This window comes from Gymnodraco acuticeps, unplaced genomic scaffold, assembly GCF_902827175.1.
Source record: "Gymnodraco acuticeps unplaced genomic scaffold, fGymAcu1.1, whole genome shotgun sequence".
Taxonomy (NCBI): Eukaryota; Metazoa; Chordata; class Actinopteri; order Perciformes; family Bathydraconidae; genus Gymnodraco; species Gymnodraco acuticeps.
This window is the reverse complement of record NW_022991960.1, coordinates 243,884-259,218: the sequence shown is the minus strand read 5'-3', so window position 1 is coordinate 259,218 and position 15,335 is coordinate 243,884. Positions and strand designations below refer to the sequence as shown.

The 15,335-nt window shown below is 39.7% G+C and overlaps 2 protein-coding genes across 3 annotated transcripts; both read right to left on the bottom strand.

The window, feature by feature from the left end:
• Positions 1–3,890: 3,890 nt before the first annotated feature.
• lsm10 (LSM10, U7 small nuclear RNA associated) lies at positions 3,891–5,954 on the bottom strand. Its single transcript, XM_034200746.1, has 2 exons — positions 5,839–5,954; positions 3,891–4,852 (listed from the first exon to the last, which is right to left on the bottom strand). Exon 2 carries the CDS (start codon positions 4,812–4,814, stop codon positions 4,398–4,400), a length of 417 nt encoding a protein of 138 aa, XP_034056637.1. The 5' UTR covers positions 4,815–4,852; positions 5,839–5,954; the 3' UTR covers positions 3,891–4,397.
• Positions 5,955–6,765: 811 nt separating this feature from the next.
• On the bottom strand, positions 6,766–13,590 carry oscp1a (organic solute carrier partner 1a). Of its 2 annotated transcripts, XM_034200749.1 has the most exons (11): positions 13,479–13,590; positions 13,256–13,285; positions 12,677–12,831; positions 11,891–12,058; positions 11,633–11,713; positions 11,415–11,518; positions 10,265–10,393; positions 9,838–9,892; positions 9,356–9,498; positions 9,215–9,275; positions 6,766–6,885 (listed from the first exon to the last, which is right to left on the bottom strand). In XM_034200749.1, exons 1-11 carry the CDS (start codon positions 13,588–13,590, stop codon positions 6,766–6,768), a joined length of 1,158 nt encoding a protein of 385 aa, XP_034056640.1. The 2 variants fall into 2 exon arrangements, with proteins under 2 accessions (XP_034056640.1, XP_034056641.1); XM_034200750.1 differs by lacking the exon at positions 13,256–13,285.
• Between the last annotated feature and the right edge of the window lie 1,745 nt (positions 13,591–15,335).

Here is a 15,335-nt window from a genome sequence, read left to right as displayed (position 1 = left end):
AGCAATTTTTTTCACATGGATTTGAGTATACCATTAGGCGCATTCCCACCGCAGTACTTTTCCCACAAAGGTTCATGAGAATTTAGTTCATGAGAACTCTTTGAACCTGGGGGTGGATTAGGCAAATGAAGCCGCTGACGTCACTTCTTCTTCTTCTGCTTTGGGTTTACTGGCAGGCCGCAAACCACTTCACGGCGTATACTGCCGCCCAAAGTCCCCGGAGTTGAGGACTGGCTTCAGTAGAAGCTGCTGGGACTCCCAGCAGCTTCTACTGAAGCCTTCCGAGTAAATCGCCAGAACGCCGACACCTCCTCATCTCCACCGCTCCCATGTTTTATTTTGTGTTGCCATAAATTAGTCTCTCTGCGTTTCTGCGCTGGGCTAATACTAATAATGCTAATAATGCTAATACGAGGATAATAAAATGGCGGCTTCACAAAACTTTTTGGGAGTTTTACGGGGCGTGGTTTGCAATCCGCCCAGCCAATCAGAAATATAGCTCTTTTCTCACAAGAGAGCCGAACGAAAGTCCCTGCTCTCTAGCAGCTCTCTGCTCTCTAGCAGGGACTTTCGTGGGGGTAAAAAGGTTCTCATGAACTAATTTTAGTACCGGCTCTTTTTGGTGTGAACGCGATAAAAGAGGCTAACGTCCACGCTAGCTGCTATATGTTTTGCATTGAGGTGATACTTGAGGCTTGATGTGCTGCGGTGATATGCGAATTCCTTTTTGCATAATTTGCACACAACCGTGCTCTTATCGACGCTTCCATCCGTCCGTTTTTTAAAACAACATTTCCCACTGTTCACTGTGGTTTGTTGTTGTCTGAAGTCATGAACGTTAGTTGGTGCTCCAGTATAATCGGTACGCCTGAAACTCATCCAGTGAGAAACGTTCCGCGGTGCAAAAATAAGTGCGATTAAAATGCGTTAATTTTTTTAACGCGTTAATTTTTGTGTAATTAATTAATCTTAATTAACGCGTTAAAGTCCCGGCCCTAATATATATATATGTAAAGTACCATGTGTACAAACAATATAACTGATTCTCTTCTGTTGAACATGTTGGATTGTGTATTGTCCGAGTCAGGGGCCTTTTTATTTTACTGTAACTTTGGAAGTTGTGTTACCAATGCTTACTGTTTATTTGATACCCATTTGGTAATACAAATAAAAACAACAAGGTTTGGGTTCTTTCTTCAGATGACTGTGACGTTAACGTGTAAGCTCAATAATGAACTCCAGCTCAACCAACCATATTGTAATATCTAAGTAATCATCTTGAAATATGACATTAATAATTGTAATATACACACATCTTATTGTGAGGTTGATTTCACATACACTATTTCGACATTAGCTTGCTAGCTTAGATGCATACAGTTCTACCTACATAATAAAATATCTCTAAGTTACAAGGATGTAACCTTATTTTATCAACCTCAAACAGAAGCAGTTTGTTCAACAGTATTATCCCACTTAACACTTGTCTATTTCGTTGTAACCTTTATATATACAGTCTATGATTTTAACTTGGAGGCTACGATTATCCACATTTGTGGAATCAGCTTCCAGTTTGTGTTCGGGCGGCAGACACCCTATCCGTTTTTAAGAGTGCGCTTAAGACCTTCCTTTTTGATAAAGCTTATAGATAGGGCTGATTAGATCCAGCCCCTAGTTTTGCTGATATAGGCTTAGTTTGTCGGGGGACATCTTACTTCTTCCTTCTCTCTGTCTATACCTGTGTACTCTCATGTTCCGATTAACCCAGCTTCCCCAAATGTCTTTCTTTTTGGTGTCTATATACGCCGGGATCCGGAGTCATGGATGATCCTGCGCTCCTCTGTCCTGGATCGCGAGCCCTGGATCTTGAGTCGTGGCTGTGGTCCTGGATCATAGGTCCTGGATGAATATCCTCGTGGATTCATCTTCCTATTATACACACATGCATTTCCAAACATTTGGACTACCTATGTTGCAAATGTATTATCTTTTCAATTTACACACGGCATCTATTGCATGTCTGTCCGTCCTGGGAGAGGGATCCCTCCTCTGTTGCTCTCCCTGAGGTTTCTCCCATTTTTCCCTTTAAACTGTGGGTTTTCTCCGGAAGTTTTTCCTTGTACGATGTGAGGGTCTAAGGACAGAAGGTGTCGTATTGTCATACTGATATTTTGTACAAACTGTAAAGTCCACTGAGACAAATGTAACATTTGTGATATTGGGCTATATAAATAAACATTGATTGATTGATTGATTGATTACAATCGTTAGCACCGATGTAGCTACCACTAGCTTACATGCTAACCCAAGCCTTACCATTCATTACGTGGCTGATTAAAAATCATTAACACATAAATAAAGCACTAGAATTTCACTTACCGCAAAACCGCATTCATGCACCGTCTGTTTTAACCGCAGAGCGAGTCACAATAGTCCGATATATAAGCATGAAGAACAAACAACCACGGCCGGCTTCAAGTTGTGTTTCCTGGATGAGCTGAGCAGGCAGAGTCCCTGTAGCTAGCTTCACGGAGCAGCTAGCAGAGAGACAAGAAGCTAACAGCGGCAGGCACTTGACAGAGCCGTCACTCAATGTGACCACGCCCTAATCTATGCACAAACTTTAAGACCTAATATAAATAAAAGGGTCGCGTTAGAAAACAATTCACTCACAGATCCATAATCATGAAGGTGGAATCTAACTATATCGATAATAAAATGTATGGAGCCAGGGGTAGAAACATGTTTTTTTCTGCTGTAAAGTTGGGCATTTTAACATGGGGTCTATGGAAATTGCTCCTTTCTGCAGCCATCGCCTATCGGCCAATATATGAACTGCAGTGTGTGGCACTTCCTTATTGGCTTCCCGGCTCTACCCCCACAGTTTGCCGCTTGGTTACAACTCCAAGATAATATTCAACTCATTAGCTAATCCAGTGGTTCATAAATATACATATGTTGTGTTTAGGGATGCACGATAATTATCGGTCCGATATTAGGAATTATGACGTCATCCCGATAAACCCGATACCAGTATTAATAGCCCCGATAATATACAATATATTTTTTGGTTAAAAAAAAAGAAAAAAATACTGCGGTGTGGGTGGATTGGGATGAGGGGCGCTTGTTTTTCACTCGGCTCCTCCCGTTTTGCCAGTACTGTGGTATTAGTGGTTTTTCACAAATCCAGCGCTCCCTAACTCGTGAAGCCAGGACAGTAAAAAAACATGTCGTCGGTGGTATGGGCGTTGGAGCTATGTGCAACTCAAGGCATATGCTCGAACCGGAGCTGCCTGGACGCTGCAATCATGTTGCGCACTATCCGTGCTGAGTGTGCTGACTTTTCGTACAATGTCCCACTGTCTGGCTTCCTGCATAAAGTCAAGTGCTCGGCGCAGTTGTGGCGAAATGTCGCTCCTCTGTTTTCATTTAAACAGCTCCGTATATCCGTTAGCGCAGCTAGCTAGCACCAGATGCTAACAACAACAATGCACGTAAGGTCTCTCTCTCGCTCGCTCGGGCCACACATACACACACCCTCCCGTTCCTCCAGATGGCCAGTCGGTGCCTGCCGGTGAGCGTGGAAGTGTGGTCTGCCACAAGCGGGCGACAGGAGCGGGGCTGTCAGCATCAGCTTGTAGATGGTATTTTAAACTCGATGCGCTCTGAAACTACGGGGCGGCCGAGGAAAAAAAATACACATGCGTTAATCGCGTTAAAATAATTAGTGGCGTACACATTTTTGTATTATCGGTATCGGTCTTGAGAAGCAGGAAGTTATCGGTATCGGTTTCAAAAAACCAATATCGTGCATCCCTAGTTGTGTTAAGAGGCGCAATCATCATATTCCATTGATTAATCCATTTAAAGAAAATTCATCTACAACTTGAAATGTTGAAGTCATTTTTAAAAGCAAAAATACCCCAAAATAATCTTGTCAAAGCTTTCCTGTCAGTGTCAACTGAATATGTGTGTGTGTTGTTTGGATACAACAGGATATTAGAAGACGTCACTGGGCTCAGGATAATTATAACAATCACTTTCACAGTTTTTGACATTTTGTAGAAAAAGCAAACAAAATCAATTATCTATCATGGAAAAATAAATCCAGTATCATTCATGATATACCGACAGATTGTTCAGCCTGTATCATTACAGGTGGCGGCCTTTAGTATGCTCATTAAGAGTGAGAAGCTCAAACAAAGAGGGACATATCAAACAAGATTTTAGAAGAAAAAAAGTAAAAGAATCCAAAACTGATTTATTTCTTGCTCTTGTCCCTGCAATCATTTATTTCATCTTCAGGTGGAAAACTGCTGGATTCATTGTGATACTTGTCTTAACATTATTGTTGTTGTTGCCTCCAAGTGTTTTTAAAATACTCTTGCGTTTAGGAGTTATTTTGCTTTCTTGGCGTACTCTTTTCTGCCTCCTCCCTTACTGCCAAAGTTGCGCACGCGGTGGATCTTGGCCAGATGGCCCTCGATGGTCTTCATTATGTCCACGTGGTCTGGGATGTGGACGTAGCGGATATTCCTACCTGTGATAAACATGTCCTGCAGCTGGCTGGATTTACCCCGCCTGTCTTTGTACGTCACATCGTCCAGACGTACGTTCATGAAGGCGTCCACGTTGACCACGCGGCCCCGCGCCGAGCTCTCGTTCCTCAGCTCCACCGTGGTCACCTCGCCCTGCAGGCCCTGCAGCAGGACCACCATGCTGTTCTCTGCGATGGAGCGCTCCCTGATGGAGTTGAAGACTTCAGCTACAGGTGCCGAGCCCGAGGGCGGGGAGTCACTCCTCTCTGACTCCATGGACGCTGAAGAAGAGGATCTGCAGAGGCCAGGGACACCTACAGACAAGAAGAAGATTAGACAAACAAATTAGTTGTAAAACTGTGAATTGCATATTATTAAGTAACTTGTTCTATTGCTGCTTGCCTACAGTATGTATGATTTGTTAGGTGTCACTGTAAACTAACCCACTTTACCATGCTGTACTTGTACTGTACTTGTACTTGTACATGCTGTACAGATAACTCTTACAACTGATCCTGAAAACGAATGAAATAAAAAAGTGTCTTAAGATAACCAAACACTGGGACATTTGGAACAAATGTGATAAAAACTATTTATTTTTAGAGCTGAAAAACTGCAGTTGTATTTTTCCTACTCCTACTTTTTCCAACTAAAGCTTGGACACAGCCTCCACTTGTAGACTTTCTGTTAAGTATGAATACATATACATTTGAATACAGGCCAGGAATTGGAAAGTTAGAAGTTACAATTAATATTTTATTCTCCTAAATTAACCACTTTGATAGAATTGATGCTAGCACTGTCTTTGTCACGTGTAGCCACAAACTTAACAACACACCTGCATTTAATAAAGCACTGATTAAGAGTCAATCAGCAGACATACACAATAACTGGAACACACATAGGCCTATTGTGGGGCTTCAGGACAGAAACAAAGATATTATTACTCTTGAATATTAAATGAATACATGTGTTAAATTAGGTTTCCAAACACATGGCATAAATTGACATAGCTCTAAACACATGCACTGTCGTTATTGATACACGATTTACTGGCTAAAAACCAGCCTTTTTGGAAAATATGAATTCTTAGAAAACTATCTTAATACCACATATCACTGTACAACATATAACTCAATTTAATGGTCTCTACTCAATATAGGAAGACACATTTATTGACAGAAAAATTATTGAAATGTGAGAATTAATTAGTGTTAGCAGCGACCTGAACAAGTACGACAGAGCTTCCTCAGAGTACATGTTATATACTATAGTACGAGTTTATGTTTGTTAGATTTACCTGGACTTGTTCAATCCTTATTTCACGTGAAAAAAAAACCCGTTAACAAACATGAAAACAAGTTGAGATTTCCCCGCAACATGTCCAAAGCAAGAAGCGCAGCGTGATGACGTTTAAATGTACGTCGTAGATGTGCGTCAACATAAAACAACATCGCCCCCTGCAGGCGGCTTTAAATCAAACCTCTGCTCCATAAACCAAACTGTAACTATATGACTCCGTAAACACGTTATATCATTGTATATTGATAATACTCCCCGATATATTTAAATACACCTATTCAAACAAATTAAGAATGCCGAAATAGTTGTCACATAAAACAGAGTTTGCAGAACATAAAAGACAGGATTATAATCAGGGGAAACGTCAATAAAGATGCTTTGTTGATGAAAAACACACCATTTCTAATAAATAAATAGAAGGGATTTATACAACAATAAATGAGTCCTCCAATTTGTACTCCTAGTCCTAGGTGGTTAGACTTCTTGTTGTAGTCTCTTATTCCTATCTACACACACGACATCCTTTAGGACACTTTGTAACAACCATATTCACCTCAATCTACAGATCCCAAGGCAGTTTTATTAAAACATTTACAATCTATAATCGTCTCATCAATGACTAATTTATATTCTGACATTGTGTTAAATAACAGAAAACAAACAAACAATATTCAATAAATGCTTTATTGAAAACATAATTATTATAAACAAAATATATTTTACAATGGAACATATTTTCTGCTTGTTATTTAAATAAAGTAAAATATAAGTACGTTTTATCAGATGCTATATAATCATTTGATATATTATTACTCTCTAATCTACTTCAGTGTTAAACAAACATGTCTAGGTAAGTCGGGTTAGGGGTTAGGGTTAGTAGAGGCAGTAGAGTTAAAATGAATCTTGTTGAAACTACACATCAAGGTCAGAGGTCGTCCATCATGGCCAGCAGGTCGTCTCCTTTGCTGCTGGTCAGATTTCCAGGCGGCTCTTCTTCTGCAAACTGTCCGGCGATTCTAGCAAGCTCAGTCGTTACCTGTTCATCCTGAAACAAACAATCCATCAACAGGTCAATCCTTTACAAATGTATAATTAACCAATGATGTCGTTTAAGAAGATGTTATTAATTGGTTAGTTACAGTCTCTACAGGAAACATGGACATTCATATCATGTAATTAATTTGTTATTGAGGAAAAATTATATTATTAAATAAATATTAAAAAAACATTATTCTGTAAAAGTATGACACTTCTTAATAATGGGTACATTATTTTAATAATTTGAAAAAAAAACCTTGTTATAATGTTAATCTCATAATAATATGGAATATATTTATATAAATTATATTTATTATATTTTATACTATGCCTATGCTATAAACTTTTTATTATATAATGGTATATTTATTTATTTTAATGTATAAAACATCCTCCATCCCATACTACATTATTCTGTGCTACACGATATTATCTTTGACACAAATGCAAACAACAACACTGAGTATCAGTACTTAATCATATCGTATACCACTCTGGTGTACGCTGTTTACATTTCCTATACCTTGCTGAATTTGCCTTCTCATTTTATCATTAATTTCTCTTATAAAGTTTAAATGATGGCTTAAAAATAAAAAAAAATAAAAAAAAGACCTAACCTCAATATAGTACATTGTATTACTTTTTCTATTGATCTGTAGTTGCTTCTGTCTTTTCTCACATTCATTACAATTAGCATCGGCCTGATAAGGTATTCTCCCAGTGCAGGGGAGGGGAACCTCCGACCCCCGGACCATGTACGGCCTGCGAGACCATTTGGTACAGCCCTCGAGGTAATTTATAAACACACTCAAAAAAAAAAAAAAAAAAAAAAATCTAGACCGCAAACAAATTAAACAAGCGAGTGCCTGTTTTTCCTGGCCAAGGTCAAGGTCCTTGAACACAACACGAGCCTAACGTGTCATCACGTGGTATATGTCTCGTCTGAGTGTCCTTTTATTGTGGCCAGCCTAAGGCACACCTGTGCAATAATCATGCTGTCTAATCAGCATCTTGATATGCCACACCTGTGAGGTGGGATGGATTATCTCGGCAAAGGAGAAGTGCTCACTATCACAGATTTTTTCAGATTTGTGAACAATATTTGAGAGAAATGGTTATTTTGTGTATATAGAAAATGTTTTAGATCTTTGAGTTCATCTCATGAAAAATGGGAGCAAAAACAAAAGTGTTGCATTTATGTTTTTGTTCAGTGTAATAAGCTTTTTCTACAACCAGTGAGGTGAAGGCACATCTTTATATGATCATTATCCATCCATCCATCCATCTTCTCCCGCTTATCCGTGATCGGGTCGCGGGGGTAGCAGTTCCAGCAGAGAGCCCCAAACTTTCTTTTCCCTGGCGACATCAACCAGCTCTGACTGGGGGATCCCAAGGCGCTCCCAGGCCAGCGAAGAGATATAATCCCTCCACCTGGTCCTAGGTCTACCCCTTGGTCTCTTCCCAGCTGGACGTGCCTGGAACACCTCCCTAGGGAGGCGCCCAGGTGGCATCCTAACTAGGTGCCCGAACCACCTCAACTGGCTCCTTTCGACGCGAAGGAGGAGCGGCTCAACTCCGAGTCCCTCCCTGATGACCGAACTTCTCACCTTATCCCTAAGGGAGACACCAGCCACCCTGCGGAGAAAACCCATCTCGGCCGCTTGTATCCGCGTATGATCATTATATTTATAAAAAAACAAGAGAATAAAGTAAACAGGTATAAAATACTATATGACAGTAAAAACAAGTTGTTATTAATAAACAAGAATGCAGTTTAAAAGGGGAGTGATTTGTAAAATATCCATAAAATCTGCTTACAGTTCTGTTTCATATGGGTGTTGAGAGATGTATCCATATATCTCGTAATGTTGCTCTCAAAGAGCACCAGATTGATGCTTTTAACTTCAACATTTAAAAACAAATCTTCCCGGGGGAGCACGCCACCCCCCCCCCCCCCCCCCCCCCACACACACACACTTAAATCATGTTCACATGGATAGGAAACTAAATACATTTGCACACATCTTGTGTCCACACACTCAACCGTGTACATGCATGCATGCGCGAGTCATGGTAAGATATCTGGATTAAGAGGTTGCTTTTTCTTTGCACATCATGAAAGAAAGGCCAAATGAATGGGCTGTGATTTTAATATTTTTAAGCAGAGGTCAATCCTTTGTACGGCCCTCAGAGGATGTTGTAAAAATTGAAATGGCCCTTGAGAGGAAAAAGGTTCCCCACCCCTGCCCTAGTGTATGTATGTTTAGATGATTTAGAGTAACGTGTTATAACTTAAAGCTGGTTTGTTCACATTGTTGACTATGACATCACCTTACCTGCATCGCTTGAATATTTATCACTTCAAACAAGGGCTCCTCCGCTAGGCCTGAAGCTCCCCTGTTAAACAACATCAGAGTCATATTTGAAACAGTTCATGTTAATTGATTAGCTGAGTATAAGATAAGAAAAGCACTCACGCCTCCTCCTCCTCTTGGTCCGTGGTGAACAGGTTTATCCAAAAGCCAGTTTCAGCTTTGGGCTCTTTCTCGGCCTTCATGCTGCCCATCAGGCGAGCCAGCAGGTTCAACTCCTCTTTGGCCAGCAGGTTAGTGTTGTCCGTCTGCAGAAGGATGGGGGGGGGGGGGGGGGGGGGAGGAAGGTTAAATACATGAACAGAAAGAGGGTCTTAAGCCTGCAGGATACAATATTTGATGCAAAATGATTGGGGAATTGCGCAGCGACCTTTGAGTGCTTTCTGCAGTGTCTATTAATATGTACAAGATGACAAGAACGATCTGTTTTCTCTGCTAGATTTAGAGCTTACATGTATAATAAGAAATCAATATGAAACGTTTAGGAGAAAATAACACTATTTGGAGTTTTCTACTCTTCATTCAACCTTGTGACCTCCCAAAAAGAAATGCTTGTAGCTTCTGATCTTTAACACTCCTCTTATTACCTTGACAAAGGTATCCTTCGATGTGTGTGTCTCCTCTGGATGGTTCACAGTGTACCTATGTTCATGTAACACAAGGGAGCGTCATGTTCAAACCACTAAAGCAGATTAATAATACTAATAATATCAATAATAATGCATAACAATGATAATTATTGCAGATTATAAATCATTTAGGGACAAGGGGGTGAGATTAAATAAATTATACTTCTTCTCACTCCTTTTCGAACACTAGATGTGGCACTGTTTATGTTGCTAATGCTGTTGTTGTTGTAAATGTCTTTTGTTTTGATTTCTCTTACATGACTATGCACTGCAACATTTGTTTTGTAATTATTTATTTTACTTGTTCGAAATAAATGTATCAATCAAATCAAACTTGTATGTTATTTTCATGTCATCATTAGTACATGTGGTGTACAGTTCATACATGTCCATGCCCAGTCTGATGACTCTGTCTCCGTGCAGTTCAAAGCACCCCTCTCTCACAGAGCTGCTGTAACTTCCTCCTGAGGGGAACTCAGTCCGTCTCACTTCTCTGCCCTTTCCGTCAAATGTCCTGTAACAGAAAGCAGATGATGAAACCGTAGAATATTGAGATATTACTTTTAAGCTGTCAGAGGACATTTTCAAGTTAAGACATTTCAGCTTGTCAGAGGAGCCTTGAGACTTGCATCATACAAACGGCTACATGTGGTGCCACCAATGGAGGTGATTGGCTGTGTGAAAATGATACCCAACCACCAGATTAGAAAATAGGCTTGGTGTGTAAAAGTATTTAATATTTTGTTCTGAAACAGTAAAAAATGGTCTTTACGAACTAGTTACCCTGTGTGGAAACTTGTTAGTAAGCAAATTGATTCCCTTTTCTTGCCTCGTTACTAGCTCTTTTTATAGGTTTGTCATTTAAAACAAACAAAGAATTGAGTCATTAGAAATTAAAGTATCATACTTCTAAGTGACGAATCTGACATTGTTAACTGTTTTTTAAAAGGACAAACTTAACTTTAGTGATAATTGTATTGCTTTTTCTGAGAAGCTGAAACAATTTGTAGAACAAATCTGTCAATTTTATAAGCTTACGGTTTGAAATGTCTTATATAAGTAGTGACATGCAGTTAAGTGCAGAACGTTTTACAACATGTTACCATCTAGAACACGACCACAAGTCAGAGGATTCCCATATTCATTGGGAATCATCCTCTGGGGACATTGAATGTCTGCCACACATTTCCTCGCAATTTACCTTCATAAGACGTCATAACATCTTGATAGAAACAATACAAAAATAAAGGTGACAGGAGAGATAACTTAATATTCATTAGTTTAATATTGTTCAGTATATTTCAGACTGTAGTATTTGAATGATAATAGATGCAAGGTAAAAAAAAAGAAGGGGTACAGGATTATTTAAAGTTATATGACAATGCTGTGTCAACATTTTCATATTATTGTAAGGACCATGCATAAAATACATACATTTTAAAAAGAGAAGGCATGGTTTATGTCAGATTTAGTATGTAAAAGATAGTTCAACAGACTTCTAAAATCAGAAAATACAATGTTTGTCAGCGGCCTACCTAATGAGCCCTGGGACATCTATCCCATGAGGCACTGGGCCTGATGTTGACAGGGCAAAACGTCCGTTGGGATTTTGGACTTGAATTTTGAGGAAAAGTGACACCTAAGAAGAAAAAACAACATTCAAACAAGGCTATATTTTATTTGACATGTACTGACTGCACTGCATTGACTGACATGTAAGGAGAATTGAAAAAACAAAAAGCAGAGGACTTACTCGAACATGCATGTCCTGAAAAAATATGAGCAGCGTTTGTCTGAGAAGCTGGAATTCACCTTCGGGTAAAGATGAGTATACCTACAGTATACATAAATAAAAACAGACCAGACAGGATGCAGCTCTGTTAAAAACTGACAGCTGGAATCCAGACAGTATGCACATGCATGTACAGACACTTGCACATACTGTAACATGCAGCATAAAACAGTCAATATGATAGTTAAAGGTTGATTTACACAACAGCTCTCAACATACCTCGATGATCTTCCTGTGTGTCTCGTCCACTTGGTTCACAACCACAGGAGTGTCTTTTACAAGTTCCCTGATGGTATCTATGTGATTGTAAGTGATGAGCAGCAGGTCTTTAGGCCTTGGACAAAGGAAGATTTGATATTTGAATGCCATGACCATCAGCTCGTAAAGCTACAAGAGGGAAAAAGAAAGAAGGTATAAACTTTAGGGACATGCCACCACTGCGATCAAACCAAACTGCCTTTAATATTCTAACACTGGCAATTTTTGACAACTTATTTTGACCCTGTTGACACCTTTAGGGGACTTCAACCATTAATAAAACCCTCAGTATTTGACCTGATAAAATCCTGAAAATATAAAACAACAGTAGGCCAGTGTTGGGTAGCCCTTGCGTGGCCAGTCATAACCCTTGATTATACTGTTCTTTACAATTATTTATCATGTATTGCAAGATTTTTGTCTTCGATATAATATGATGTATACAATATGATGTATAAAAATATTGTTAAAGCTGGGGTAGGCAATATTTCTTAAATGCTTCATCGACATAGTAGAGAGCCTTGAATATGTTTGTAATCTCTTTTTTTTCGAAATTGCCTAACCTGGTTACCATTGAATAACAGTATGCTGACAGGTTGTTATGGAACTTTTGGCCAATGATGACAGAAGTAAACTGCCAACAGTAGTTAAGCACAACTTTTAAATAACAATGTTTGAAATGCAATGTTATGAAATAAAATCACTAAAGTGACCTCATGTAATATATTCCTTTCATCTTGTAAATACCCTGTCCATGCTGGCCGGGTTCAGCCTCATGATGGAGGCGTGTGCTATCCGAGTTAGCACTGTTTTCAGGGTTCGGTGAGAATACAGCTGCTGAGGTTTGAGAAGTTCATCCATAAAGTCTTTACTAAACATGGCCCCCACAATGCCATTCATAACTGTGAGTGACACAGAAACAGAAAGGTGGTTAATTATTGTTATTTTATGCCCATTGGAGACTTATTAGACAATAGAACTCTGTGCTGAGACATGGCCCGACACCAAGTTTCCTACATGGCAAGATACATATACTTTAAAGTTGTTTAGCCTCTTTTTTGTTGTTGTGTTTATCCTTACAATACTACAATGGCTGTGCAATTAGTAAACAAGATAAGGTAAAGCTTTATGTGGCTAGCTAGGCTATATAATTATACAACTCTGCCAAATTATTCCTTTTCCTTTAGTCAGTGTATTCTACTTGTAACAGTGTATATCTACACCTCTGTATTGCTAATTGTACTTATCCTAAGTAAAAGGTCTCAATACCATTTCTCTAATGCTACAGGGGCACAAGGAGCTGGCTATCATGTATTGCATGAATACCTCTTTTTCTGTCATTTTCTGACCACACTCCTGCATCCGAGTTAGGTTTCCAGGTAAAAAACGAAAGAAAACAGACCTGTCATTTCAGATTGTCAGTGCATGTAAAGCAATGCTGCACATGGTTAGTTTTCAAGCATCAGCTTTACAGCTTGTCAGGAGGAGGGGTGACTGGGAGCTAAACACACGCACCTCCCAAGCCTGTCATTTCTCTAGCTACCTCTACCTTTCTCTGAATTGTCCTCGGACGTGTTGAGAGCTTGTAGGCGTTGGTCCAGTATGTAAAGCATTTCCCCACCAAGATTAATGAAAACCAGGGGGAGAGTTCTCATAGACATCCTGCAATGACAAACAAGGGATTCACTCGTAGTCAAAAGCTTGTACACAAGTGGGTGTTGGAAGCAGTTTAGCCCTTCTCAGATCTAAAGCACTCCTGTCATTTAAAAGGCATTATCTGAGCCTTCCTGTTGTGAATCGCCACTACTAACAAATTGTCCATGTCAAGTCTTATCTGATCGGCTTCTGCAGATAAACTGTCGCATTAAGATGCAACAGGTGGTGAGGAAGAGGATCAGCAGAAGCCAGACACAAGCTTATTGGCCAGGATAAGGGTGACGTGGCAGCACAGCAAAACCAACCAAAGAAGGCAAATTACTGGGTATATTTTACATTTTTGTTTATTACAACATTGTGCTAGGCGTGTTGATGGTATGATGCAAACATAAAAGTTAAATCGCCTTATTACACTTCATGGCCAAATGAATGTGGTAACATCAACAGTACAAAGTATGTCCTAAGCATTTAAAGGAATAGTTTGACATTTTTTAGAAGTAAATGCGAAGCTTAGCATAGACTTGAGTCTTTGGTGCTTTATGGCAACCTCAATTGATAACAAGGTTTCAGGAAGTCACTGCACCAACTCAGAGAAAAGTCCTGTGCGTAACCCAACACATCCTCACTCCCAGGTCGGCCTATGTTGACGTTATGTCAAGTCCCCTGTCGGCTTTTTCCAACGCAAGGGGGGGGGGCCTTAGCGGCCATTTTCAACGCAAGGGGGGGGGCCTTAGCGTCAATTTTCAGCTTTCCGGGATGTCCATATGCTTCTATGGACGCTCATGGAAGCACGGCATTCGTTTGTGTCGGCTGCCCTTAAAGGCAATGTGAGCGTCCATTCTCATTGGATAACGGAGAATTGTACACCCGGAAGTAAGTATTCCCCTTACTGTCGATTGATTTTACAGTGATATCTGCACTACTCATCGACTAAAAAACACCAGATTATCCTTGTTAATTACACAACATTGATTGGTTTAAATTGTGTACAATGCTTTTGTATTTTTCCCCTTCGATTCGGAGAAACAAATATGTTTTCGGAGTAAAGGATGGCAGAAGACACTACACTACCCAGAATCCCCAGCTATCGTTTGGACTACACCATGTGCTCTGTTTGACGTCACGTGATCTTCACATTTCTCCCTGCAGAAAAAAAAAACATGGCCGAACTTCGTTTTATTCTCGATGGAAAATGCCTATTTTAAAGTTAGTTTGGCCATTAAAATGCGTTTTGATGTCATTTGATGCGAGAAATATGAGTTGTTATTTCAGATTATGTGTGCAGTGGATGTACATGATCTTTAGTTTGCTAGTTATTACGAAGATTACTTCAGGAAATTGCGTCCATAACGTTTTCATTGTTACCAAGGTGGTTGCTAGGGACGCTGCTATCGATATTATTTCTGTTATGTTGTGTAACTGTTTAATGGTGTTATCTTTATTGCTACCCCCTTCCCCGTCAATGTATAGTGTTGGTCCACAGCGCAAACATATTAGTTTAACAAAATCCGCATCTAAAGATAGCCTACGTTATTTTCCCCTGTGCAATTCCAGTCTCACATCTCACAGCACATCGTCATTAACAAATAACGGAAACAGACCGACAACATTTTTAAAAAATACAATAATACTTTATTCCGAGTGTGCTTGCTTTTCTCTTTGAAAGTCATCACATAACGGCATTGTAATACACGGTTCGGCTGCATTAAATATTACATATCTGCCGTAGTTCTGTATTTATAGAGCCCTG

Excerpts from the sequence above, each read along its gene's own strand:
- oscp1a (XM_034200749.1), bottom strand. The coding sequence starts at position 13,590 with ATGTCTATGAGAACTCTCCCCCTGGTTTTCATTAATCTTGGTGGGGAA. Across the intron at positions 12,832-13,255 it reads AGAAAATGACAGAAAAAGAG|TTATGAATGGCATTGTGGGG; the intron begins GTATTCATGCAA and ends TGTCACTCACAG. Across the intron at positions 10,394-11,414 it reads GATGTCCCAGGGCTCATTAG|GACATTTGACGGAAAGGGCA; the intron begins GTAGGCCGCTGA and ends TTTCTGTTACAG.
- lsm10 (XM_034200746.1), bottom strand. The coding sequence starts at position 4,814 with ATGGAGTCAGAGAGGAGTGACTCCCCGCCCTCGGGCTCGGCACCTGTA.